At 58.1% G+C, this 23,888-nt stretch overlaps 2 protein-coding genes across 2 annotated transcripts; both read right to left on the reverse strand.

The window, feature by feature from the left end:
• Positions 1-2,299: 2,299 nt before the first annotated feature.
• On the reverse strand, positions 2,300-12,979 carry Niban3 (niban apoptosis regulator 3). The gene is made up of 15 exons (XM_077795714.1): positions 12,925-12,979; positions 11,286-11,416; positions 10,740-10,865; positions 10,279-10,393; positions 8,261-8,428; positions 7,565-7,680; positions 7,386-7,490; positions 7,106-7,268; positions 6,532-6,722; positions 5,507-5,665; positions 5,045-5,161; positions 4,860-4,967; positions 4,112-4,229; positions 2,772-2,843; positions 2,300-2,647 (listed from the first exon to the last, which is right to left on the reverse strand). Exons 1-15 carry the CDS (start codon positions 12,977-12,979, stop codon positions 2,631-2,633), a joined length of 1,761 nt encoding a protein of 586 aa, XP_077651840.1. The 3' UTR covers positions 2,300-2,630.
• A 2,544-nt stretch (positions 12,980-15,523) lies between these two features.
• On the reverse strand, positions 15,524-23,888 carry Pgls (6-phosphogluconolactonase). Its single transcript, XM_026389913.2, has 5 exons — positions 23,154-23,888; positions 20,080-20,187; positions 19,323-19,424; positions 18,770-18,910; positions 15,524-15,833 (listed from the first exon to the last, which is right to left on the reverse strand). Exons 1-5 carry the CDS (start codon positions 23,439-23,441, stop codon positions 15,696-15,698), a joined length of 777 nt encoding a protein of 258 aa, XP_026245698.1. The 5' UTR covers positions 23,442-23,888; the 3' UTR covers positions 15,524-15,695.

Below are 23,888 nucleotides of genomic sequence, written 5' to 3' on the forward strand. Positions count from 1 at the left end.
GGGGACACAGCTGGAGGCTGTAAAGCCTCTCTTTGGGCAGAGCTGGGGATGGCCCACGGTGGTGTCCCATAGGCCAGGCAAGGGCTCTGCCACCGAGCCACGCCTCCAGCCTGAGAGGCACAGCACAAATTTAGCTCAGAAAGTAGAGTTGGAAGAAAAGTCTGGAAAGCTCAGGCTTCTCTCATTCTCTTGGGAAAGACGGAAAACCAGATCAGAAAGGAAGGAAATCATCCGGAGTGTACAGGTCCCTCTGAAAGCTGACTGCAGCAGAACCCCAGGGAAATCCCTCGGAGGCCAGCTCCGGAAGCCGCTGGACAGGCTGTGACACTGGAGAATGCTGCCAACCTCCGGAGAACAGATGACTTTTTTGGCAAGCAGAGGGAAGTCAGTAACTGAGCTCCTGTCTCAGCATAGAAACCTGATACCCAGTTAAGACTGGGGACTGAGGAAAGCTCTGGGTAGAGGGGCTGCTCACAGGCCCTGGGTTCCAGCCCCAGCACCCTTCCTTGCAAAAGAAAGTTTTGGAGAGAGAACTAAACCCGGAAAGTTCACAGCAAGCTGAGGAGGGAAAAAAAAATCATGACCTGTATCACAAAGCATGATTATCCTTAATATACAAAGAGTTGTTCTTTATCAACAAGAAAACACTAAACACTCCTGAAGAAAAAGCAGGTAAAACACAGGAACAATTAGCCTTAAAAATAATAACAAAAAATCACAAACGTATGGCCAATAACAAGCTCAATTTAGCTATCCAAGCAATTTTTAAAAGACAATGAGGTAGTTATCTATCAAATTAACAGGTTATTTTTCTTTAATGAAAAGTCCTCATATGGAAAAAGATGTGTAGAAAATGCAGAAATGCTGGGGCTGGGGCTGGGGCTCAGAGGTAGAGCGCTCGCCTAGCACATGCGAGGCCCTGGGTTCCATCCTCAGCACCACATAAAAATAGATAAAATAAAGGCATTGTGTCAACTACAAAAAAAAAAAAAAAAAAAAAAACCTGCACAAAAGCAGTGGGCGTCTAAAAGAACACAGTTTTTCCAGAGGCTCAGGGGTTACAAAGTGTAGAAAATAGCCCAAAACTTCTATGTGGAGACGTTGAGCCAGTGGGAATGCGGGTGGATGTGGGTGAAGTCGGCTCCAGGTGTCCCTGGGGAGGTGGCGGGTGCAGTGGCTGGCGTTGGCACCAGAGTCTGGCAACTTGGGGCAAGTCCTTTTTCAGACCTGAGCCTCGGTTTCCTCATCTGTAAAATGGTGAGCATCATAATGGTGCCCCCAAAATTAGCATGTCAAGGGCCTGGTGCATAAGGGATGCTCTATGGGGACTTAATGAAAACGTGATAGGAATGAATAAGCATCCAGGGGGTACGTGGCTAAGGACATGGACGGAAGGAAGGAGCTAAAAATACTGACCAAGCTGCCTGAGCGCAGGAGAGTGCTATGGAGACCACTGAGGATGTGACAGACACTTCCTCTACATCCTGAGATTTCCCCTGGGGAGTTCCCCACAAGGCTCTGCGCTTGCCTGAGAAGTTGTTCCCTGGAATCTGGGGATTGATTCCAGGGCCCCCTACAGATACCAAAATCTTTAGATGCTTAAACTTCGTATATAAAGTAGCATTAACATTTGCCTCCTGTAGACTTGAAGTCATCTCTAGATGCTGTATAATATCTGATCCAATGTATACGCTAATTAAATAGTTGTTACGTTGTATTGTTGAAGGAAATAATGGACACACAAAATGTCTGGGGCTAAGAATGTAGCTCAGTGGCAGAGCTTTCCCCAGCTTCCCCCAGCATGAGGAAGCCCTGGGTTCCATCCCAGTTCTGCAAAGGTCTCTACATGTTCATTCAGATGCAATTTTTTTTCTCAAATATTTTTGATCCATGGTTGGTTAAATTCCCAGATGTGAATCCCACATCTTCAGAGGGCGGACTGTACAAGGTTATTCCCTGTGACCTGAGCTGTTTGTCTGAAAGACGAGGAACAAAACACCCAGTAATTTAGTTCTGGTTAAAATGTCTCAGGGGGCTGGGTACAAGTGGAGCACACCTATAATCCCAGCGACTCAGGAGGCTGAGGCAGGAGGATGGCGAGTTCAAAGCCAGCCTCAGCAACTTAGTGAAACCCTGTCACAAAATAAAAAAAAATAAAAAGTGCTGGGGATGTGACTCAGTGCTCCTGGTTCAATCCAGAGTTTAAAAAAAAAAAAGAAAGAAAGAGAGAGAAAGACTCTTTAACCATTTGTTCTAGTTAGTGCAAATATTCATCCATTTATCTCATTTATCTGCAGGAATTGGTGACAGGGTACTGCTCCAGAACAGCTGGGGAGTGTATTAGTTAGCTATTGCTGTGTAACAAATTGACCCCTTAATATGCCCATCTCACAGTGTCCTCACGGATGATAAACTCAAGGGTCATCCCATGTCCACAGTGTCCCCTCCTCCTGTTGAGGACAGGAAGCAGCTGATGGGAAGCACCCTGCTTTGTCCTGGCCGGAAGAGATGGGTCACCGGCTCAGCACCAGTCCAGCTCCCAGGGCTGAGCCCACATGCCTCAGAGCCGGGGCCCACAGGGTCCTTCTGCAGCTCAGAGAATCCACGGTGGCTTCTCATCACCTTGCTGGTCACCAGCTTGGCCCACCTAGCAGGACAGGAGAGACGTGCTGTTCCATCCCCAAAGCCACACTCCCCAGAAGACCATGCCCCCTGCGCTGCCCCCAGCCCCTTAGAACCCACTGAGCGCTGGGGAAACTTCCAGGTCTTACCTGCTGCCTCCTGGTGCCACGAGGCCTCCTGAGTGCAGGGCGAGTCGCTGGTGCCAAGGCCCTTTTTCAATTCTGAAGTAAGAGATAAGCCCCTGGATGCCCCTGGGGAGGCCCAGGGGCCCAGGGGCTGCCGCGCACTCTCCTAGAGAGGCCACCGGACACCAAGGCTCCAGGCCAGGTCTTAACCAGGATCCTGAGCCGGGCGCTCAGGGAGCCTCTCGCCATGCCCCCCTCCGCAGCAGACATTGCTAACTGAGCCTCGCACCCCTCATCCAACCCGGAGGCCACCAGCCCCTCCCAATACACTGGTCTGAACAGACATCAGAAATCAATCGACGATGGAGCCTTGAAGGACCCACAGCACCCCCAGGACCAGAAACTCACTGAGGCCCCTGGATGGGGACGGAATGTTGCAGTCAGAGAATATCTTTTTTTTTTTTCTTTTTCATTTAAAACTCCTGCTGTTCTAAGGCATCCTGGTCCTGTTGGGCCACCCACAGGCAAGGACAGCCTCGCCCGGATCCCCTGGCTCCTGGGATGGCAAGGTCTCTGGTTTCTGCCACCTCTCTGACCTCCTATGCTCCCTCCTCCCCTCTGTGTCCTTCAAATACAGGCTCTTCTGAGGTTCCTCTCCGCTCCTGACCTCGCTTCTGGGCTCCCCTTGGCTGCTCGGCCCACTCCTTGTCCCCAGGACCATGGGGACCACAGCCTCCTTCACAGCTTCCAATGTGACTCTCTCCCCCTCCCCTCACACACCCTCTATGGCTCCCTATTGCCTAAACAATAAAGTCCAAATTCCTCTTCCTGTCCTCCAAGTCCGTGCCCATCGGCTCCAGCAGCCTCCAGCCTCCCCCTCACACCCGTGTGCCAGCAAGATGGCACACAGATGCCATGACATTGCCTGTCACCCACCCCCAGCCCACTGCACGTGTGCACACACGTCTCTGGGGTCACAGGCTCATAGGCAAACAGGCCGGAGGGAGATGTTTCTAGAGTTGTTCGCCAGCCCTGGAGCTCCAGAGGGGTCTGCCCACGTCTGAGTTCCCCGGGAGCCTCGGCACCAGCCCAGCGTGAAGCGGGGGTGAGAGCCCATTCCTAGTCTTATCGTGGGTTTGATCTGGGGGTCTGTCCCCAGCTCTTGAGCTCTGCTGCCTCCCCCGATCCTGAGGACCCCACACAGCTCTCATGGCCTCGCTCAGAGGCCCCCTCCCTCAGGGAGCCCCTCACTGTCCACCTGGGAACCCGGACCCCAGTCCCGACCCAGGTTAAAGGGCAAGTGTCACAAGCAGTGGGGGCAGCCAGGGCCTCCAGCCTCCTGTGGCACCGCGGGGCGGGCTCACCTTGGTCGATCCTCTGCAGCAAGGCTTCCCGGATGACATCCTCGTAGATGCCCTCGATGGTCAGGGCCTGGCTGCCCATGGCAAGGACGTCCCCCTCAAACTCGGGCAGCTTCTGGAACTGTGGGGAGTGAAGGCTACCCTGGGGACAAGGACCTCTACACACCCAGGATGTGGGTTTGGGCCCCGATTAGCTGGGGGAACTTGGGCCTCCGTTTTCTTATCTATAAAATGGACTCGGTGACCCATATCCCCGAGGGTTGTTGTGCAGATGAACAGCATTAGCAAGGTCTATGGTCTGACCCTGTCCCCCAGAGTCATGACTTAGAAATTTAGTCCCTGGTGCCTGCGAGGAGAGATGGGTCCTTTAAGAGGTGGTTAGATACACTCCTGCCTCAGGGCCTTTGCATGTGCTGTGCCCTCTGCCTGGAACACCCTCCAGGGACACACAGCTTGTACCTTTAGTTCCTTGCTTTTCAAGTGTCATTTCTCAAAGAGACCCTTCCTGACACCTGGCAACTCACCTACTGCGCATCTCCCTCTTCCCTCCTCCATCTGGCAACACAGGGACCCGCCCACCATCAGGTGGCAGGTCAAGGGTCATGAGAAAGGCAGAGGACCCAGAAGAGCCACCTGGTCCAGCCCCAGGATCAGGGAAGAAAAGCCTCTGATGGGCACAGTGGCTTTGCCAGGGAGGAAGCGCACTGTCCCTTCTATGGAGAGCCCAACGCCGGCCGCCCCCGGGACTCACAGTTCTGCAGTTCCGCTGGAGCTGGCTCAGCACGAAGGGCAGGGAGATGCTCAGCAGCCAGCCCCGGACGCACCTGCACTGCTCGGCCTCGCCGTCCGACTGGAACTTCTGCACCAGACGCCCAGGGCCCGGTCCAGCGGCCATTTAGGCAGCCAGGCCCACCCCACCCGCCCCGCAGACCTCACCTTCAGCACCCGCCCTCCCACTCTCCCCAGCTGCTCAGCCGCCTGCTGGCAGTCCAGGGAGGTGGTCAGACACTGGTCCGCCAGCTGCAGGAAGGTGGCCACAGCGTTGGCCATGAGCTGTGGGAAGAGGTGCTGAGGTGACATGCCTGCCCAGCGCCCTCCAGCCTGCCCTGGTCAGCCAGCTCCCCACCCCCTCCTCCACCCACCTCTCATCTCAGGAAGAGGGGAGGTGCCAGGGCACCTGGATTGGGAAGTAGAGACCCAGCTGGAGTTCAACCCCCACTGCCAAGGGTTCTTGTGCAGTGTGCAAACTGAACAACTGTGCCAGGCAGCACCGGATCATCCCAATTCCTGCCTCTGACGTGCGTGTCAGCTCTGCCGGTCACCCGGGTCCCCCCAGCACAGCTTGGCCACTGTTCTGTGGAGGCCACTCTTCCCCCCACAGCCTCCTGCTGCCCTCACCTGCTGTGCAAGATCCTGGACCCCAAACACCAAGCTCTGTGTCCCCAGGAAGCCGAAAGGTGCTGCCAGCTGCCCCAGGGTTCCAAGACTGCGCTCGGCCTCCCGATAGCACTTCCGCATCAGCTCTGGGTCCCAGGGCATCTCCCCAAACGCGTAAACCTGTGCTCCAGGGGGTTGGGTGACAAAAACCCATCAATGGATAGAAAAGCAAGGTCAAGGTCCCTGTGGCCAATTTGCTGAAGGAGAAATGAGAGTGGAGACACATCCCACCTCAGCTGTCACCAAAAAACTTGTAGTAAGTCACAGGTTTGGTGAGAGAGACATAAAATAGAAAACCTGAAAAAAAATGATAACTAGTGGTGTTGGCATGAATGAGGGTAAATGCACACACACCCTGTTGGAATCACCTTGTGAGCAACACCTGATGTCCTTTTCCTGCTGGGGTCTGGGGCTGCATAAATGGAGTCTCTCACCTCTCTCTCTCTCTCTCTCTCTTCTCTTCTCTTCTCTTCTCTCTCTCTCTCTCTCTCTCTCTCTATTTTTGGTAAGCAGCATTGAACTCAGAGGCGCTTAACCACCGAGCCACATGAGCCCGTTTTATTTTTTATTTAGAGGCAGGGTCTTAGTGCCTGCTGTTGCTGAGGCCGACTCTGAACTCGCGATCCTCCTGCCTCAGCCCCTGGAGAAGCTGGGATGAGCCCCGCACCCGGCTCTGCTCACATTTCTGTCTTTGTTGTTTTAGTTAGTGGTTATTTATTATTTCCTTATATGCAGAGCAGAGAATCGAAGCCAGTGCCTCGCACGTGCCAGGCAAGTGCTCGACCCTGAGCCACAGCCCGGCCCTCCGCTCACGTTTCAGACTGAGCCAGAATATCTGTCGCGTGGTGCTGAGGGGACTTCCACCAAGGTCCACAAGAGATAAAGAGCAGCCTGAGGCAAAGATCAGAGAAGGCTTTGCAACAGGAAGGAGGCTCTGGGGTACAGCTGACCTGCCCCCTGCGGGTCCCAACTCCCCCCTGGCTCACCTCTCTGCGCAGCCGCGCGCTGGAGGGGTTCCCACGCAGGTGGCGGGACAGGCGGTCCATGCCCTGGGCGAGGAGGGTCCGCACCGCGTCCAGCGCGGCTTCCACGGTGCTCAGCAGCGTCTGTGTGACCTGGGGCAGCTGCGTGTCCACCTTCCGGCGCAGGCAGGCCTTCAGCGGGCCCTGGACATCCGCTGCTTGTGGAAGGCACCGGCCTGAGGTCTCCACAGAGCACCCCAAGGCCGAGTGCGGGGGGGGACCCTGGCTCAGCAGGGCCTAGGGGACGCGGCCACTCCAGGCCTCCACCTTCCCTGACCCACCTGCTCCCAGGCCCGGCTCCGCCCAGGCCCCGCCCACTCGGCCTCTGGGCCCCGCCCCTTCCCCTTGCCGGCCCTGCCCCTCCAGGGTTCCCAGGCCCCGCCCTCTGCTCTGGCTCCGCACCAGGCCCCGCCCACTCGGCCTCTGGGCCCCGCCCCTTGCCGGCCCTGCCCCTCCAGGGTTCCCAGGCCCCGCCCTCTGCTCTGGCTCCGCCCCCACACCCGGCCTCCCGCGGGCGGGCCTCACCCCGTAGCCTCACCCCGCAGCCTCCCCGCCACGCGCGCCCGCAGCTGCAGCATCTGGTCGAGGTCCGGGCGGAGGCTCCTGTCCAGGGACGCCAGCAGCTCGTCCTTCTCCGGCTGGAAGGCGCGGAGCCCCGCCGAGGCGCCCGCCAGGACCGCGGCGTAGACGGCGTCCGCGAGCTGCCCCGACCAGCGCCCAGGACCCGGGGCGGGAGAGGACGCGAGAGTTAGGCGACGTCGTGGGTCGGGAACCCGGGCCACCGCCCCTCACCTTCCCACCGGCCCCACCCCGGGTACCTCCGTCCAGGCCCAGGCCCGGGCGCGGCCAGCTCCCCGCAGGTCCCGCAGGCTCTGGGCCCGCGTGGCCGGCAGCAGCCCCCGCAGCAGCACCGCCGTCAGCACCTGCAAGACGGGGCGTGGGCGCAGGGCCGGCCGCAGGCGTCCGGGCTCCCGAGGCCGCCGGGTGGGGCACTGACCTCCGCATCGGAGCCGAGGGTCGCGTCGTCCTCGCCAAAGTGGCCGCGGTGCTGCCGGTAGAGCCGGACGGCCTCCAGGAAGGCGCGGGCAGCCGGCGCCTGGCTCCGCTGCAGGACTGAAGGGCGGCTCCTCAGGGCACCCCGCAGCCTGGCTCCCCGACAGCCCGAGAGGCCCTGAGCTCACCGGGAGCACCCAAGGGCCACCCACCTCCGCATCTCGGCACCAGCACAACCCTCCCGCAGGAAACGCACTCCGGCGGGACCACCTCCACCATAAGGCACCCTGGCTCCACTGAGGAGGGGCAACCCCACGCGCAACCGCAGCCCCTGGTCAGCAGCTCGGGCCATACAGAGGCCCCTAACTGCCCTCGGAGCGGGGGTACGTTTGTGCAGTCAACAACCGGTTCAACTGCATGTGCCCATCCTGTTTCCCTGCTTCACCTGGCTGACCCCTCATCTTTTCTAGACTTCAGCTTCAACCTCTCCTCCTCTGGAAAGACCTCCCTCACGGCATGGTCTGTGTCTCCGTCACAGCCCTGGTGTTACTGTTCTCACAACTGCCTGGGGTCCCTTTTATCTTCCCCAGCAACCCATTTTATGGATGAGAAAACTGAGGCATGAAGATGTCCCACGTGACAGAGCCATCTGATCCCAAACCCCGAGCCCCATGACTGCCTAAAACTTCCTACTACCTACCTGTGCCCCGAAGTCGGATGCCACCCTGCAGGGCCAGACGCCAGGCACGCTGTGCCTCTCTGGTGGCTGCAGAGAAGCAGAGATGCCTGCGGAAGGGGTGCTGCAGGAATAGGGGGAAGCTCACCGGCGCTTCCAAGAGGGGTTCAGTGTCTTCTTGCACCTGGTCCCCTGAAAGCAGCCAGAAGAAGTCAAGTCATCATTCATCCATTCAGTCACTAAAAGATACCCACAAACTACATACGGAGCCTCCGGGAAGGGGAGTCACTCAACAAGCCCGAACCGCCTTGGTGTGGCTGCCAGTCTTCAGGACACTCCTGAGGCCGGCCCTGTGCCTCCCGGTATGCCCAGGGCAGACATCACCAACCCATCCCAGCCTTTGTTCCCCAGCACAGCTTCCAGGCAGCCATCACCCATTGATCCCCTGCTGGGACGCATCCAAGCGCTGTTTCCGGGAGTACTGGAGTCAGTCAGGCCTCGGGTCAAACCCGGCTGAACTATTTTCTGACTCTACAAATTGGGCACACTTTTTTTTTCTCCCCATACTGGGAATTGAACCCAGGGGCACTGGACCACTGAGCCACATCCCCAGCCCTTTTTGTATTTTACTTAGAGATGGGGTTTCCCTGAAATGCTTAATGGCCTCACTATTGCTGAGGCTGGCTTTGAACTCATGATCCTCCTGCCTCAGCCTCCTGAGCTGCTGGAATTACAGGCATGCGCCACTGTGCCCGACCAAATAGGGCACACTTTTTCCTCATTCTGAACTTCAGTTTTCTTGCCTGTAAAATGGACTTAATATGATACTGATGACTTAGAACTGGAAATTGGGCAAAATGAGTGTATCCATTTTTGGTGAATTGACTTGGGGTCTCCTCAGTCCCCAGTATTTTGCTCTAATTTCCAGAGAGACACATACAAGACTGTGAAAAGACCCAAAAATCCAGGTAGTGGAAATTCCTGGACCTCCCAACTCAGAGATAAAAATCTAGACACCATCCAGATTTTGAAGTCTGCTTGTGGGTCGGGGGCATGGCTCAGTGGTGGACATTTGCCCAGCACCATGAGGCCCTGGGTTCCATCCCCAGCCTGCAAAATAAATAAAAACTAAAAAATAAAGTCTACATGCAAATGTGGGGGGGCATCTGTGAAACAGACGGGGTCTTCCGTCTGTCACTGGCAGTTCTGCCCCTCGGTGTTTGGGGCTCCCTCGGCAGGTGCAATGTCTGGGCCATCATTGACTCAAGCAGCCGGAAGGAGGGCGTGGGTCTTAATCAGCAGCCACGCACTTCGTCTGCTCCTTTGCTGGTAGAATGAGCTTGGCTGTGAACCGAGGGTGGGATTTTGGCTCTGTGCCTTACCCACCGTGGGTCGTTCCTCAGCCTCAACATCCTCATCTGTGAAATGGGGTCATCAGTGAAGAGGCTGCCGGCTGGGCAGGCACAAGATAGCACCCCCAAGCCTACCCTGGCCCAGGGGTGTTGCTTCTCACCCTAAACCTTTTTCTGCAGCATGTTGGAGGAGGAAGAGGAAGAGAGAGGGAGAAAGAGGGAGAGAGAGAGAGGGGGGAAGAAAGAGGGAGAGAGAGAAAGGGACACACACACACACACACACACACTCACACTTGCACATTCAGGAGCCCTCAGCAGGTAGATGAACCCTACAGCCAAATCTGGGCGACCTCCCCCCCCAGTGCCCGTCTCCCCACGAGCCTGCTGACTCTGGGTTTTCTGGCTTTCACCAGCTCTGCTGTTTCGGTTCCCCTCGGGTGACCTAACTGCTCCTCTCAGCCTGGAGGGGGGTGGTTTCTTCCCAGAGGGGGACAGCTCCCCCGGGGCAATGCTGCTCTCTCTGCCAGGGGACGTGACATCTGGAGACTGTTGGGGTCACGTCTGGGGGGGATTGCCGCAGTGCGTGAGGCCAGGGGTGCTGATCGGCTCCCGCCGTGCACCCAGGGTGGTCCCCGGCTCCAAGGACGTGCTGAGCGGGGAAACCTACTTCTGGGGCCTCGGGAGCCCTACCGGAGGAGTCAGGGCACAGCGCGTCCAGGAGGCGGAGGTACTCAGTCTGGGACGTCAGGAGCGTGTACCCCGTCAGGGCCGTGGAGCCGAGGACAGGGCGCCCGCTTTCATACTCCTAGGGAACCCAGGACAGGGGCTGTCGGCCGAAAATGCCACCCGCCTCCCCCCCTGCCCCGCCCCTCCCCCTGCCCCAGCGCCCCGCCCCCTCCGCGCTGAGCGGGACCGGGTCCCCACGAGCATTTTCCCTGCGCAGCGGAACGCCTTCGCCCCATTTCATGGAGGCGCAACTGAATCCCAGCGAGTGATCTCTCCCAGCTCAGGCGAGGGACAGAGGCGGTGGCCCACCCAGGCCGAGTGCACAGGGCTCTCACTCATCCCGGTGCCAGCGCTGGCCCCGCGTGGTGCCGGGGAGGGCAGGACGGAAGACGCCAGAAGCAGTCCCTTCTTCTGCACCCGCGCACCTCTTTGTGCCTGAACCATTCCAGACGACCGTCCCCACGGAGAACGCAGAAGACCGGCTGCCACCGGGGCGGGTGGCCCTGCAGGTGCATCAGGGCCCCTCGGTGCTCGCGGACTCGCGGCAGCTTCTGCACAAGAAAGGACCAGGGGGATGCTGAGCTCTCCGTCACCTGGACAGCTCTGGCTGTGGTATGATGTTTTTAAGTCCAGGTGCCACGAGTGAAGGGCACACCGCCCCTCCTCCTCCTCCTCCTCCTCCTCCTCCTCCTCCTCCTCCTCCTCCTCCTCCTCCTCCTGAGCTGTTGCCCAGCTTGGCCTCCAACTCTTGTGCTCAAGGGATCCTCCTGCCTCAGCCTCCTGAGTTGCTGGGATTACAGGCTGTGAGCCTCTGCCGCCACCATGTGTCCTTAGGGACCTAACCAGGGATGCCGTGTGAAGCACACACACAGGGAACACTTGTTCCAAAGATGAATATTGCTAAGGCCGTGGCAGGGCATGTGGGCTGAGGAGGCCCGGACACTCAGGCCCCTGCACCCAGTGGCACCCACTTTGCTTCGAAACAGCTGGCATCCGGCTGGCTCCTGGGGGCCCAGCTCTCTGGAGATCTGCCTCAGGACAGACGCGGCCAGCTGCCTGCGGTAACAAGGCAGGAAGTTCCTCAGCAGGACGTCCACCTCACCTACGGGACAAAGGGACAGCAGCCCCATTGGGCCCTAAACAGCTGCCTGGGAAGAGATCAGATGGGGCCCCTGAGGCTGCCGAGGAGACTGTCCTGAATCCCGTTCTCCCTCAACGCCCCGACCCTCTCCACGGGCTCAGGGGACTCGGGCCTCGCTGGTGTCTTTCTGTAAATGTCATTCAGAGTCTAAAGCACGGAGCCCGGCCACACATCCACGCCAGGGTCACCAAATTCAGAGCTGGAGCAGACCCCTCACATCCCGGGAGTCCTCCCGCCCCTTTGCCTGGGGACTTGCACAGGCTTTTATTGCGGAGTGACATTCCCTTGTGTGTGCGCCAGTCTCTTCGCCCACTGAAGGGCGTGCAGGGCAGCTCCACAGCTCAGCTACTGTGAATTGTGCTGCTATAAACATGGATGTGGCTGTGTCCCTGTGGTATGATGTTTTTAAGTCCTTTGGGTATAGACGGAGGACAGGGACAGCTGGGTCAAATGGTGGTTCCATTCCCAATTTTCCCAGAAGACTCCATACTGCTTTCCAGATTGGCTGCACCAATTTGCAGTCCCACCAGCAGTGTCTGAGTGGGCCTTTCCCCACATCCTCGCCCTCTTTATTTTTTGAGACAGCGTCTGACTCAGCTGCCCAGGCTGAACTTGAACTTGCAATCCTCCTTCCTCAGCCTCCCAAGTAGCTGGGATTGAAGGTGTACAGCACCACACCCAGCTAAATCTTAACCTTGTTTAAACCACTACAGAAAAAAAAAAAAAAGTCCCAAGTCTGCACAGGTGACTGACTCACTGTGTCCTCCAGCGGCTCTCCAGGACAGGCTTCGCTGCCTGTCAACAGACTGGAGAATAAGTCCTAGACAGGGGACAGCACTCACCAAGGGCACAGTGAGTGAGGCCAGCGCCTAATTCTGAACTTGGGCAGTCTGCAACATGCGCCACAGACCCTTGCACACGTGCAGTTCTCCATGACGCAATGCTCTTCCCACATCTCCTGCCTGCCCGCTCCACCACACGCCCCAGCCCTCATGTGACCCCGTCTCCCCTCTTCCATCTCCATCTGTCACTCCCACTGTGATTTCCAGTCCAACTGCCATTTGGTTGACCATGACTTGTCCCTGTTTCCTTACCATGTCCCCAGGACTCAGCACACAGTAGGTGCTCAATCTCAATATGAGGGAACAGAGTAACTCAGGCAGCACCAACTCTGGCTCTGATTCCTCAGTCCCCAGGGCATGCAGGCGAACCTGGTGGGCCCAGCCACCTAGGAGGGCCACCCTTGGGGGCCCAACTGTGCCCAGGACACCTCCCACCTGGTCCCATGCCCCAAACAGGTCATCGGAGTCACCAAATAAAAACGCAGAACATTAGTCACATTTGAATTCATTTAAATAAGGAGCCTTGTCCAGCGTAAGTCTGTCCCATTTATACTTACAAATCACCACTGGAGGTCATTGCGCCCCGGGCTCACCCAGTGCCGCCCCCCCCGCCCACCCCCGGCTCACCCTTCAGTTGCTGCTGCTGCTGCTTGTCCAGGGGACTGGAGGGCCGGGCTCCCATCCTGCTGTGGTCCCCGGGCCCCTGGGGTGGAGAGGACACGCTTCTCCCCACAGCCTCCCAGGTTGCTGGGCACGGGACACCCCAGGAACAAGGTGCCTGGTGGCAGGGCGGGGTGTAGGGGTGCAGAGGCCAGCCTGCCCCGCCCTGCACCTGCGTCCTCCTCCAGCCCCCGGGGGCCGCTCCCAGAGCTGGTGGTTTCTCTGGGGCAGTCCCAGGGGGAGGTTGTGGGGACGGGGGGGGGGGGAGCCCTGAGTGGCTTTGGGGGAGAGATGCAGGGCAGACCTGCAGCAGGACAGGACAGCAGTCGGGTGTGGGGGCAGGGAAGGGGGATGGACACGAAGGGCACCTCAGTCCTGGCGTCCACCCCCACCTGTGCCTCCCGGTGCTGGGCGACGCTGGGTCTGGAGAGGATCCAGTTCTGGCTTAGAAGTCCCCACAAGTCCCCAAGCTGGGGTCCTAGAGGATGGGGACCCTTGAAGGAAAGGGGGGGACCCTGAGGCTTCACCCCAAGTCCTTCGGTACTGCCCCACCCCCCAGCCCACCACCCGCCCCCTCCCTCTCCTTGCCCTGCCCCAGCCCAGGGGCTCTGGTCAGTGCACAGAACACATTCCCTGGGGTCTCCATTACAAGGCTACTAAATGGACCATGTCTCCCAGCCTCCCTGCGGCTACACGGGGCTGTGCTACACAGTCCAGCCATGAAGATGTGAGCAGAAGTGTCTGCGGTAAATCCCGGGATGTTTCCCTAGAGTCAATCTCCTTTTCCTCTTCCTCTTCCAGTGGCTGAGATACAGACACAAAGGCTAGAGCATAAGCAGCCCCCTTGGACTATGAGGTAGATCCCACATGATGGTGTTGGCACAGCAATAACTGTAGCAGGAACTGGGGTCCCCAAGAGTTTATGACATTGCTCCATCAGCCCTGGCTGCCCTCTCTCCAGAGAAAGACATGAACTTCTATTTTGCAGAAGCCATCCATCACATCTGAGCGTGCCCTGCATGAATACCACAGGATCCATCTTCTCTTTCAACATCACTCCTCACAGCAGAGGGTGCAGAAGTGGCAAAAAATAGACCTCCAGGGACCATCAGTCACAAGGGAGCAAAATAAACACAGTGACCAAACTGTCAGATAACAAGGGCGGGAGGAATGGAGGGGGGATGGCAAATGCCTAGGGGGAGGGGGAGGGGGCCTGAGGACCTAGGCAGAGCTGGAAAAGGGGACAACTGGGCGGCAGGCACAGCACATGCCAAGGCCCTGCGGCCGGAATGTGGCTTAGCAGGGACGGAGATGGCCCTTGCCGGAGGTCCTCACACCCACCTCCCGTCCTCCTTCCTCAGCGCCTGCCCAGCCTCCATCGCAGCTGCCCTACTGAGAGCGCGGCCGCTTCCCTCCTGATCGGCTCCGCTCGCTGGTTCTCGGGCAGTTTCCGCTCAGGCCTCGCCCCACTTCCTCTACTCACATCTGAGCGACCCACGGGGACCACATGTCCAAGGGAACTTCACTTTCTGTGGCTCGGCCTCCCTCCCCCTCGTGCAGCTGCCTCCAGAGGCAGTTTCAATTCCCACCTGCGCTCAGCCTTCGGGGCTGCCCCAGGACCCCCACACCCCCCAGAGCTGCGCAGGGCTGAGCAGTCCAGGTGCCCACCGGCCTCCTGAGTGGGGTCCCTGGAGCTGGGAGAAGCTGCAGCGTGGGCAGCGGCGGGCACATTGGTGGCCTCAGGTGCTGGGCAGGCCAGCCATCAGCCAGACCCAGGGGCCACCGCTGGCCCTGCGGGGCAGCCAGCACTCGGGGACGTGTGCTGAGGAGGAACTGTGGCCCCCAGAACGGGTCCACGTCCTGACCCTGAAACTTCAGAATGTGACGTGATTTGTAATAAGGGTCTCTGCAGAGGGGACTCCTTAGGGTGGGCCCAGTTCCAACCACGGCCGACCTTTTAACAGGAGAGAGGCCGAGCACGGTGGCGCACACCTATGATCCCGGCCACTCTGGAGGCTGAGGCAGGAGGATGGAAAGTTGAAGGCCAGCCTGAGCAACTCAGCAAGACGGACCCAAAATAAGATCAAAAGGGCTGGGCGCGGCTCGGAGGTGGAGCCACTACCGGGTGATGGCCTCGCAGGTGCGAGACCCTGGGTTCACCTCCTGGCACCGCAGAGGAAGGAGGAGGAGCGGGAGGACAGACAGACAGACATACAGGGTGACGGCCACGAGAAGACAGAGGCTGTGACTGCAGCGAGGCGTCCCCAAGCCCAGGGACGCCAAGGACGAAGGCAGTGGCCACCAGAAGCAGGAGAGGCCTGGGGGGAGCCTGCCTCGGGGCCTCTGGGAACCCGCCCCCACACTGACTTGGGACTTCCCACTGCCACGCGAGGACAGGGTGACTCTCTCCTATCCTCGGCCACCCAGCTTGTGGAACTTTGTTTCACCACACCAGGTGCCCTGGCCCCGGGGACACAGGCCCCACCCTCTGCCAATGGGCCAGGGCTGCGGGCAGGGTCCCCGGGCTGCTGTCGTGAAGGACCACAGGACAGTGGGGACTTCCAGCAATGCTCCCTTTAATACGCAGGTCACCGGCCCCACGGCGTGGCTGACCCCGCCAGGCAGAGCTGGCGGCGGTCCCTTCCTTCTCGCAGCACCGTGGCCAGAGGGGCCCAGCCCCGGGAGGTCCCTGGCGCACAGCCTCGGTGGCCCTGGTGGCCCTGGCGTCCCCTTGCCGGCTACAACGTGGAATGCTTCTCAAAGGGCACCGACAGGAGGCGGGCGGCCGCCTCATCCAGGAACCAGCGCAGCGTCCCGGTATGGGGCTGGACCAGGGCGGCGGGCAGCGGCTTCTCCTCCTTGTCCTCCAGAATGCGCTGCGAGGAGGGGACAGAGCGTGAGACCCCAGCGCCCTCGGCCTCTCAGAGCCCCACGGTGACTCCTGAAAGGGACCCAGTGGTTGATAGTCCCTGCCACAGCGCCCGACCGGGAGAGCGGCAGAAACTGTGTTTTTGGATTCGGGACTGTGCGCACCCAGGTCTAGGGTGGAGCATCTTGGGGACAGGACACTGGTGCCCGTCCCCCCCTCCCATACGCACTGATTCTTGCATCTGGAGTGAAAACCTGAAACTTCACGTCTGTGCAGGGACAGTTTCCGGGTGTGGGATTGTCCACTGGGGCCTTCTGCTGGAGCTCAAGAGGTTTCAGACTTGGGGACACTTTGGATGGGGGATGCTCAGCCTCCGCCCTCCTCAGCTGCCCCGACCCACAGCTGTGGGCAGGGCCAGCTCCCCCCGTGGAGGCCAGAGCTCAGGGCGTCCAGCCTCACAGCGATGGCCCGGTCCCTGCTACAGCAGCTGCAGCTCATCTGTACCAAGTGGTGGGTGCGCTAGAAAGACTTCACCAAGGGCAGGGAAATCAGAATTTTCTAGAAATTTCTTCTTTTTCATTTGACTTTTGTGCCCAGTCATCTACCAAGGTAGGACCATGCCCAGCTGGCGCGACGTGGTCTGGGAGGCCGTGGGGTGCTGACCCTGACCCGACCCGTCGTCATGGGAGCTATGAATGCAGATGGCCAAGTGTCTACCCACCAGACACCCAGCACATTCCAGAAAAAAGTAAAGTGTGTTGAACCCGTTCCGACATCTTCCTTTGTTGTGATTCCCTAAACAACACAGTGACAACTCTTTTTTTTTTTGTACCAGGGACTGAACTCAGGGGCACTGACCACTGAGCCACCTCCCAGCCCTGTTCTGTACATTTTTTAGGGACACAGCCTCCCTGAGTGGCTTGGGCCCCACCGTGGCTGAGGCTGGTTTGAACCTGCCATCCTCCGGCCTCAGCCTCCCAAGCCACTGGGATTACATGACACCTCTTTACAGGGCTGTGACACTCTATCTGGTTTCCTAAGTCCCCAAGGGACATTTGAAGGCCACAGAGGATGTGCCCAGCTGGGGTGCAATAGTGCATGATTTTACAGATGGGACTTCTGATGGATCTGGGTCTCCAGGAGGTTCTAGTCCAATCTTCTGTGGACACCGAGGGACACTGTGCTGCCTTCTCTCCCCCAGGCCCTCTGTGTCTTTACCTCTGCCACAGCTGTGGGGACCTCGATTCCTGCCACCACCCAGGGAGGCAAGTCGCTGGCCTGAGCTCACAGCAGCAGCCACCTGGACCCACCTGTGGGGAGTCCCTGGGGATCCCCCACCCCCCTAAGGTGGGAGAGCTGGGGCGTAGGGGGCTGCACGCTGGCCATCGCTGGCAGGGAGCTTGCCTACAGGACCATCCAGAGTCGTGCACCTTGAACCCCAGCACTAAGCCACCCCAGGACGACGTCCGGGCTCGACAGCTTTTATTTTTATTACATATTCAAAAAATATTCTAGGGCTGGGGATGTGGCTCAAGCGGTAGCGCGCTCGCCTGGCATGCGTGCGGCCCCGGTTGGATACTCAGCACCACATACCAACAAAGATGTTGTGTCCGCCGAGAACTAAAAAATAAATATTGAAAATTCTCTCTCTCTCTTTCAAAAAAAAAAAAATATTCTAGTGTCTTCCACAGTTGCCCATTGGCACTTGAACATTTTTAGAATCACTTACAGCTTATTTTTTTAACATCTATTTTTTAGTTGTGGTTGGACACGTTATATTTATTTCATTCCTTTGTTTTTCTGTGGTGCTGAGGCTGAGGATGGAGCCCAGGGCCTCACATGTGCTAACAAGCGCTCCACCACTGAGCCCCACCCCAGCCCGACTTACAGCTTATTTTTAATATTTTATTCTATACTTTCTTAAAATGTTCTGTGTAGCTATATTTTATCTTATTCCTAATGCAACATTGTTTTTTCTCTTGATTAGCACTGACAGGGCTTTGTCCATCTTTTGGATCTACTTATTTTAGACTTTAAAAAATATTAACCAACCCATCAACTTCTGATTTTAACTGCACTTACTCCTTCTGCTATCTTTTCTTCAATTTAATATTTAAAAAAAATATTTTTTAGTTTTAGTGGATGTACTATCTTTATTTTTTGTTTTTATGTGGTGCTGAGGATCTAACCCAGTGCCTCATGCATGCTGGGCAAGTGCTCTAACACTGAACCACAACCCCAGCCCTCTTTAATTTAATATTATTGACCTCTTCCTAATTCTAAAATAAAGCATTTACTGTTTCCTCTTTAATAATTTTAAAAATGCATTTAAGTTCTGGGAATGGCGGCACACACCTGTAATTCCAGCAACTCAGGAGGCTGGGGCCAGCCTCAAGAACTTACTGAGACCCTGTCTCAAAATAAAGTGGCTGGGGGCATAGCTCAGTGGTAGGGACTCAATCTCCAGTAACAACAACAAAAAATTTTTTTAAATTATGCATTTAAGTTGGGAGTGGTGGCACACATCTGTAATCCCAGCAACCTGGGAGGCTGAGGCAGAAGGATTGCAAGTTTGAGGCCAGCTTCAGCGACTTAGTGAGGTCCTTATCAATTCAGCAAGGCCCTGTCTCAAAATAAAACAAAAAGGGCTAGGGACGTGGCTCAGTGGGTAAACACTTCTAGATTCAATCCCTGGTACAAAAAACAAACAAACAAAAAATTATGTATTTAATGCATGAATTTACCTCTGAGCACATCTTTGGCCATGCTACATCAATTTCATTTCATGTGTGTTAATTCCTAACTTCGATTTCCCCCTTTGACTCAAGAATCAGTGAATTATTTTCAGATCTGATTTCTCTAGCACAATAGCATTTGGGGTCATATTTTGGTCATATCCCTGGTGCCCATAACCCTCCTGGGACTGGAACCCCTGGCCATTACCTTCAGAACAGCAGCCTTGCCTTCTCCAGTGGCCACAAAGATAACAGTTCGGGCTGCATTTAGCACAGGTAGCGTGAGGGTCACACGCTGTGGAGGTGGCTTTGGGGAGTCACTGATGGGGGCCACGATCTTCTCTCGCTCCTGGGGAAGGAAGGCCCGTGGTAGGGAACAGAAGACAAGCGTCGTGTCTACTGCCTGAACACGCATGCAACCAGGCCTGGCCCATCCCTCACCCCATGCTCTCCCCACAGTCCTGGGGCAGGTTATTTAAGGTCCCCCCACCTGTTTTTTCAGAGATGGAAATCAAAAAACATAGAGACGGAGATGGAACACATGCTGGGTCAGTGCTCCACCGCTGAGCTGCACCCCTGCTCGAGGTCTCTGTTTGGGGTGGGTCCCGTGGGGCTCAGCAGGGCTGGGAGGTGGGGCTGGTGCAGGCCAGTCTCAGCCCTGGCTTTAGCCACCACCGCCACCTTGGGCCACCACCCTCTGGAAGCTCCAGACACCAGGGGCTCAGGACACAGGTCGGCAGGGTCTACGCGGGTGCTCTCACCTGCAGGAGGGGGTGGTCTGGAAAGAGGGAGCAGGTGTGGCCATCAGGGCCCACCCCCAGGATCAGCAGGTCGAAAACTGGGACGGAGTCTCCTTGGAAGGCCTGGGCAGGGGAGAGGGGTTGAGAGCGTGGGGATCGGAGCAAATGAGGATTTGTCAGAGGACACAATGCTATCCGCCCTCTGCTCCCTCCTCCAGGTTCTCCGATTTAACTGACAATGAATTGAAAACAGTTTCTAAGCTGCGTCCACACTGAGCAGCCGGCCCTCTTCCTCGTCATCATTCCCTAAGTCACAGGCGCGACCCGACTTGCTTCGCATTTGCATTCTGTTAGGCATCACAGCCACCCTCTCTGATGACCTGCAGTCACACGTCAGCACCACAGCACTCGGTAGAAGCGACCTCATCACCCTCGGTCTTGGCGTGTGACGGGGACTACAGGAATCAACACCCCAGAGGGTCCCACGGGACAGCTGTAGCTGGAACCAGGAATCAGCCCTGTGGTGCTTGTGAGCGAGGAGGTTCTAATCTGAGGTTCCACTTTTCATGTGTCCGACTGGCTAAGAGTCCTGGCCCGGGTCTGGGGACACAACTGTCCCCAAGATATAGGGACCTGGACCCACCACTGCATGTCAGCAGCCAGGCAACCCTAGAGCCCCCCCACGTGGGGCTGAGTCCTCGGGGTGTTTCCTCTGCGGAGCGGCCCCAGGGCCACCTCTGGTTGCTGACGGTCACGGGGGCTGCTCGGAGGGACCCACCTGTCTCAGCTTCTTGGCGTAGTCCTCCGCCGCCTCCTCCACGGGCAGCGTGGGGTCAATGGTGATCACTTGGCTGTCTGGGATGGGCAGTCTGGAGAGCAGCTGCGTCTGTGGAGACAGAGGGACAATGTCACCAGCAGCGACATGACCACCTGGATCCTCCGGCTTAGGCGCTGTCCCTTTCCCACTTACACCCGGGGAGACGCAGGTGCCCAGACCGATCCTGGCCAAGACCAGATTCCCGGGCCCAGGTAACACGGCCCTTGGGACAAGGTTCACTGGGACCTCGGCTGCCCTTGGGGCAGAACAGGAGGGTCCCCGCAGAGGGAGAGTGGCCACCCTGGGAAAGCTGGAGTCACAGTGGCCAAGTGCTACCAGCAGCTCTCCTTCAAGTCCAAGGTCATGGCCCTGCCCTCCGCCTCGCCCTCCCCCCTACACAGCTCCTGGGCCTCCTCCTGCCCCCCCCCACCTGATGAGCCGCAGGGCCACCCTGACCTGTGGCGGGGAAGCGGCCCAGACCTCTGACCTGCTGAGACAGCCCACGGCGACCTCCCGCAGCGTCTCGGAGCCCAACCTCAAGCCAAGGGCAGCTCGGCCACCGCAGCCCACAGAGGAGAAGCGATGACACTCCAGTGTCCCCAGGGCAGGTGGGGACAGGGATGCAGGGATGCTAGCTGCCCCGCCCACATGCTGCGGGCCTGAGGAGGAGCTCCATGCTGGGGGCGGTAGGGAGCCACGGAGGGTGTGTGAGCCGGGCGGGGCAGGGTCGGATTCACTGTTGGACGGGCGTCCCTGCTCTGTCCCTGTCTGTCTGCTGGACTGCTGTGACAAAGGAGCAGATGGGGCGGCCTGAGGACAACAGCTCTGGAGCGTGGGAAGCCCAGGCCACGGGCTCCGGGGCACTCCGTGTGGCAGGGGCTGCCTGCGGTTCAGACGGTCCGCTGGGTCCTCGTGCCCCGGAAGGGACTCGCGGGTCTCCTGGTCTCTAAGGTGGGCCTTCGTCACCTCCCCAAGGCCCCACCTCCCAGGGCCATCTCCTTGGGACTTGTGGGGACATGAACATTCAGGCCCAGCAGTGCCACCTGTGCACCCTTGCAGGGACTCGCTGGGCAAACCCAGCTGGAAGCGCCCAGGCCCGTTTCTGTCACCTCTTCCAGTTCCTCCCTCAGCACGTCACATTGTCACATGGGCTACAGGCCCCAGGCTGTCCCCTCCCCAGGGCTATGCGACTACACACCACCCTCCTGGGTGGCCTCGAACCGACACCCCACAAACACAGTGGACACAGAGGCCCAGAGGAGGGACACCCTCTCGGGGCCCTTTCCGACCCAGGGCTCCTCACAGGCTGGCTGGGGCCAGGCGACTCCTGAGCCCTCCACTGACTCCACCCCTGCCCCCGCCAGGTTGTCCCGGGAGTTGCCCCTCAGTGGTCACGGGGACAGGGCGCCCCAGGTCAGGCTGGGCTTCCAGGGAGTCTGGAACAGGGCCTGGGTGGCTTCAGGGGATCAGGTCCCGAGAAACAGAACTGGGCGGGTTCCTTCTGAACATGCTGCAGGACTGTCCCCTGGAGGGCAGCCCCAGCTGATTCTCCCACAGCAACAGGGCCAAGGCCTCTCAGCAGAAATGCAGACGCCTAGAGGACCCAGGTCCCACCTCAAGGAGGGAAATGCCTCTGCACCCTGTAGTGGGGTGAATGGTGTACCTCCAGAACTCACAACCACCTAGAACCCCAGAATATGATCTTGCTAAGAAATAGGGTTACAACTGGGGTGTGCTGGGGCACATCTCTACTCCCGGCTACATAGGAGGCTGAGGCAGGAGGATCACAAGTTTGAGGCCAACCTCAGCAACTTAGTGAGACCCTGTCTCAAAATAAAATAAAAAGGGCTGGGAGTGAAGCTCAGTGGGAGAGAGCTTGCTCTGCGTGCGCGAGGCCCTGGCTCATCCAGTGCTGCGGAAGAAGAAAAAGTGTAACTTCCGATGAAATTAGTTAAGACCCATTCATTCAAACTGGGTTGTCCCAAAGTCACTTAGAAGACTGGCATCCTAAGATGAAAGGAATGAGAGAAGGAACAGAGGGGGCAGCCTGGAGGTAGGCTGCCACTAGCCAAGGAACCCCGGCAGGAAGACCCTCCCCCAGAGCTCCCAAGGCAGCGTGGCACTGGGACCCCCTGACTCCAGCTCTAACCTTCAGTGAGTGAGGACACAAATTCCTGTCGTTTTTAAGCCCCTCCGTTTGGGGTCATTTGCTTCGCAGAAAACCAGCAGAAGGAGCAAGTGCCGGCCGGACATGGCCTTTGGTTTGGCAGCGTCCCCTTGTGCCAGCTCTCCGGTGCCAGCTCCTGCAGCCTTCCAAGCCAGCTGTTCGCACTGGGTGGGGGGCCGTCCATGCTGCAAGCCCTGGAGGAAACCGCCTGGCTCCCCATTGCAGCCCTAGCACAGAGCACAGGACCCCACAACGGGGACACTCGGAGAATGGCCACATAATTTCTCTTTTGCTGCTTTGTTAGAATTTTGCTCTTAATGTTAAAAAATGCAAAGTTTTAAAAAAGTTACACAAGGAAAGGAACAACACACTTTCTTTTTCTTTTGGCACTGGGGATTGAACCCAGGGCCACTTAATCACTGAGCCACATCCCAATCCCATTTTTAAAATATTTTCTTTAGAGACAGGGTTTTGAACTCGCGATCCTCCTCCTCTTCAGCCCCAGATAAGGAACAGGGCCAGGCTCCACCCGGATCCCAGACGCCTGGCTCTTGGAACTTGTGATACAATGCGTTATTTAGTGTCACTTCTAGCTCTTTGGCCAAACTTGTCCCTCTGCCTAGTCACACTGGACCACCGACGTAGAATTGGAGAGTGGTGTGGCCCAGGTGGCACCTCAGGACACCCATCAGTCCCCAGACAACTGCAGAGGGCAAGGCGAGGCCCTGAGTGACCCCACCCACAAAGGCGAGGCTCGGGCGGTGGGCGGGGCCCTCTCGGCGTGATCCCCGGCGGCGCCCGTAGCCGCAGTTCAGGAGGTGGGCGCGGCCCTCTCGGCGTGACCCCCGGCGGCCCCCGTAGTTCTCACCCGGTAGAGGCCGTACGTGCTCTCGGCGTGCTCGAAGGGTACCAGCCGCTCGTCGCAGAAACCCAGCGTCCACCGCGCTAGGCTGGCGGGCCCGGCGGGGGCGGCGGCGGCAGGTAGCTCCCGGGCCAGCATCGACACGAGGCTGCCGCCCGACAGGCCGAGCGCGAAGCGACCCCGGGTCCCTTCCAGGCAGCACGCAGCCCGCTGCGCCACCAGCTGCGCTAATGACGCGCCCAGTTCCTGCGGGCTCGAGAACACGGAGATGAGGCCCGAGGCGGGCGCGGCCATGGCGACGGCGGGGCGGCAGGGAGACGGAAGCGCTCCCGGCGGCCGCCAGTGCGCCTGCGCGAAGGCCAACACCTGTCTGAGCTCTTTGGTCGGTCTGCGCTACGCACATGCGCAGTCCGGCAAGTGAAGCCCCGACGGGGAAGGGCGATGTCTTCTGTGCCCACCCTTTGAATCTTTGCGAGCTATGCCTGAGCCCAACCCTGAGCTGGCTTAGGAGGAGCTCGGAGGCAGGCCTTCGTCCCCACAGAAGGGGACATGGGGTTGGGATGGCGTGAGGAGATTTGGGAAGGTTTCCTGGAGAAGTGATATTTTGGTGGGCTTTGACATCTGTTAACTTTATCTGTTACATTTGTTGTCTCTTCTAATTAAAATATAAGCTCCCTAAGAGTCAGGGTGTTTGTTTTGTTTTATTCATTGATGCCTGGCGAGCCTCCAGAACTGTGTCTG

The sequence above is a fragment of the Urocitellus parryii genome, chromosome 3, assembly GCF_045843805.1.
Source record: "Urocitellus parryii isolate mUroPar1 chromosome 3, mUroPar1.hap1, whole genome shotgun sequence".
In the NCBI taxonomy this organism is placed as follows: domain Eukaryota; kingdom Metazoa; phylum Chordata; class Mammalia; order Rodentia; family Sciuridae; genus Urocitellus; species Urocitellus parryii.

Coding starts and splice junctions, on each gene's coding strand:
- Niban3 (XM_077795714.1), bottom strand. CDS start 12,979: ATGGGAGCCCGGCCCTCCAGTCCCCTGGACAAGCAGCAGCAGCAGCAA. Junction 7,491..7,564: donor CCCTCGGCTCCGATGCGGAG/GTCAGTGCCCCA, acceptor CCCGTCTTGCAG/GTGCTGACGGCGGTGCTGCT. Junction 4,230..4,859: donor TCCAGCGGAACTGCAGAACT/GTGAGTCCCGGG, acceptor CACTCCCCACAG/TTCCAGAAGCTGCCCGAGTT.
- Pgls (XM_026389913.2), bottom strand. CDS start 23,441: ATGGCCGCGCCCGCCTCGGGCCTCATCTCCGTGTTCTCGAGCCCGCAG. Junction 20,188..23,153: donor GCACGTACGGCCTCTACCGG/GTGAGAACTACG, acceptor CTGTCTCCACAG/ACGCAGCTGCTCTCCAGACT. Junction 15,834..18,769: donor GCAAGGCTGCTGTTCTGAAG/GTAATGGCCAGG, acceptor CCCTCCTCGCAG/CGCATTCTGGAGGACAAGGA.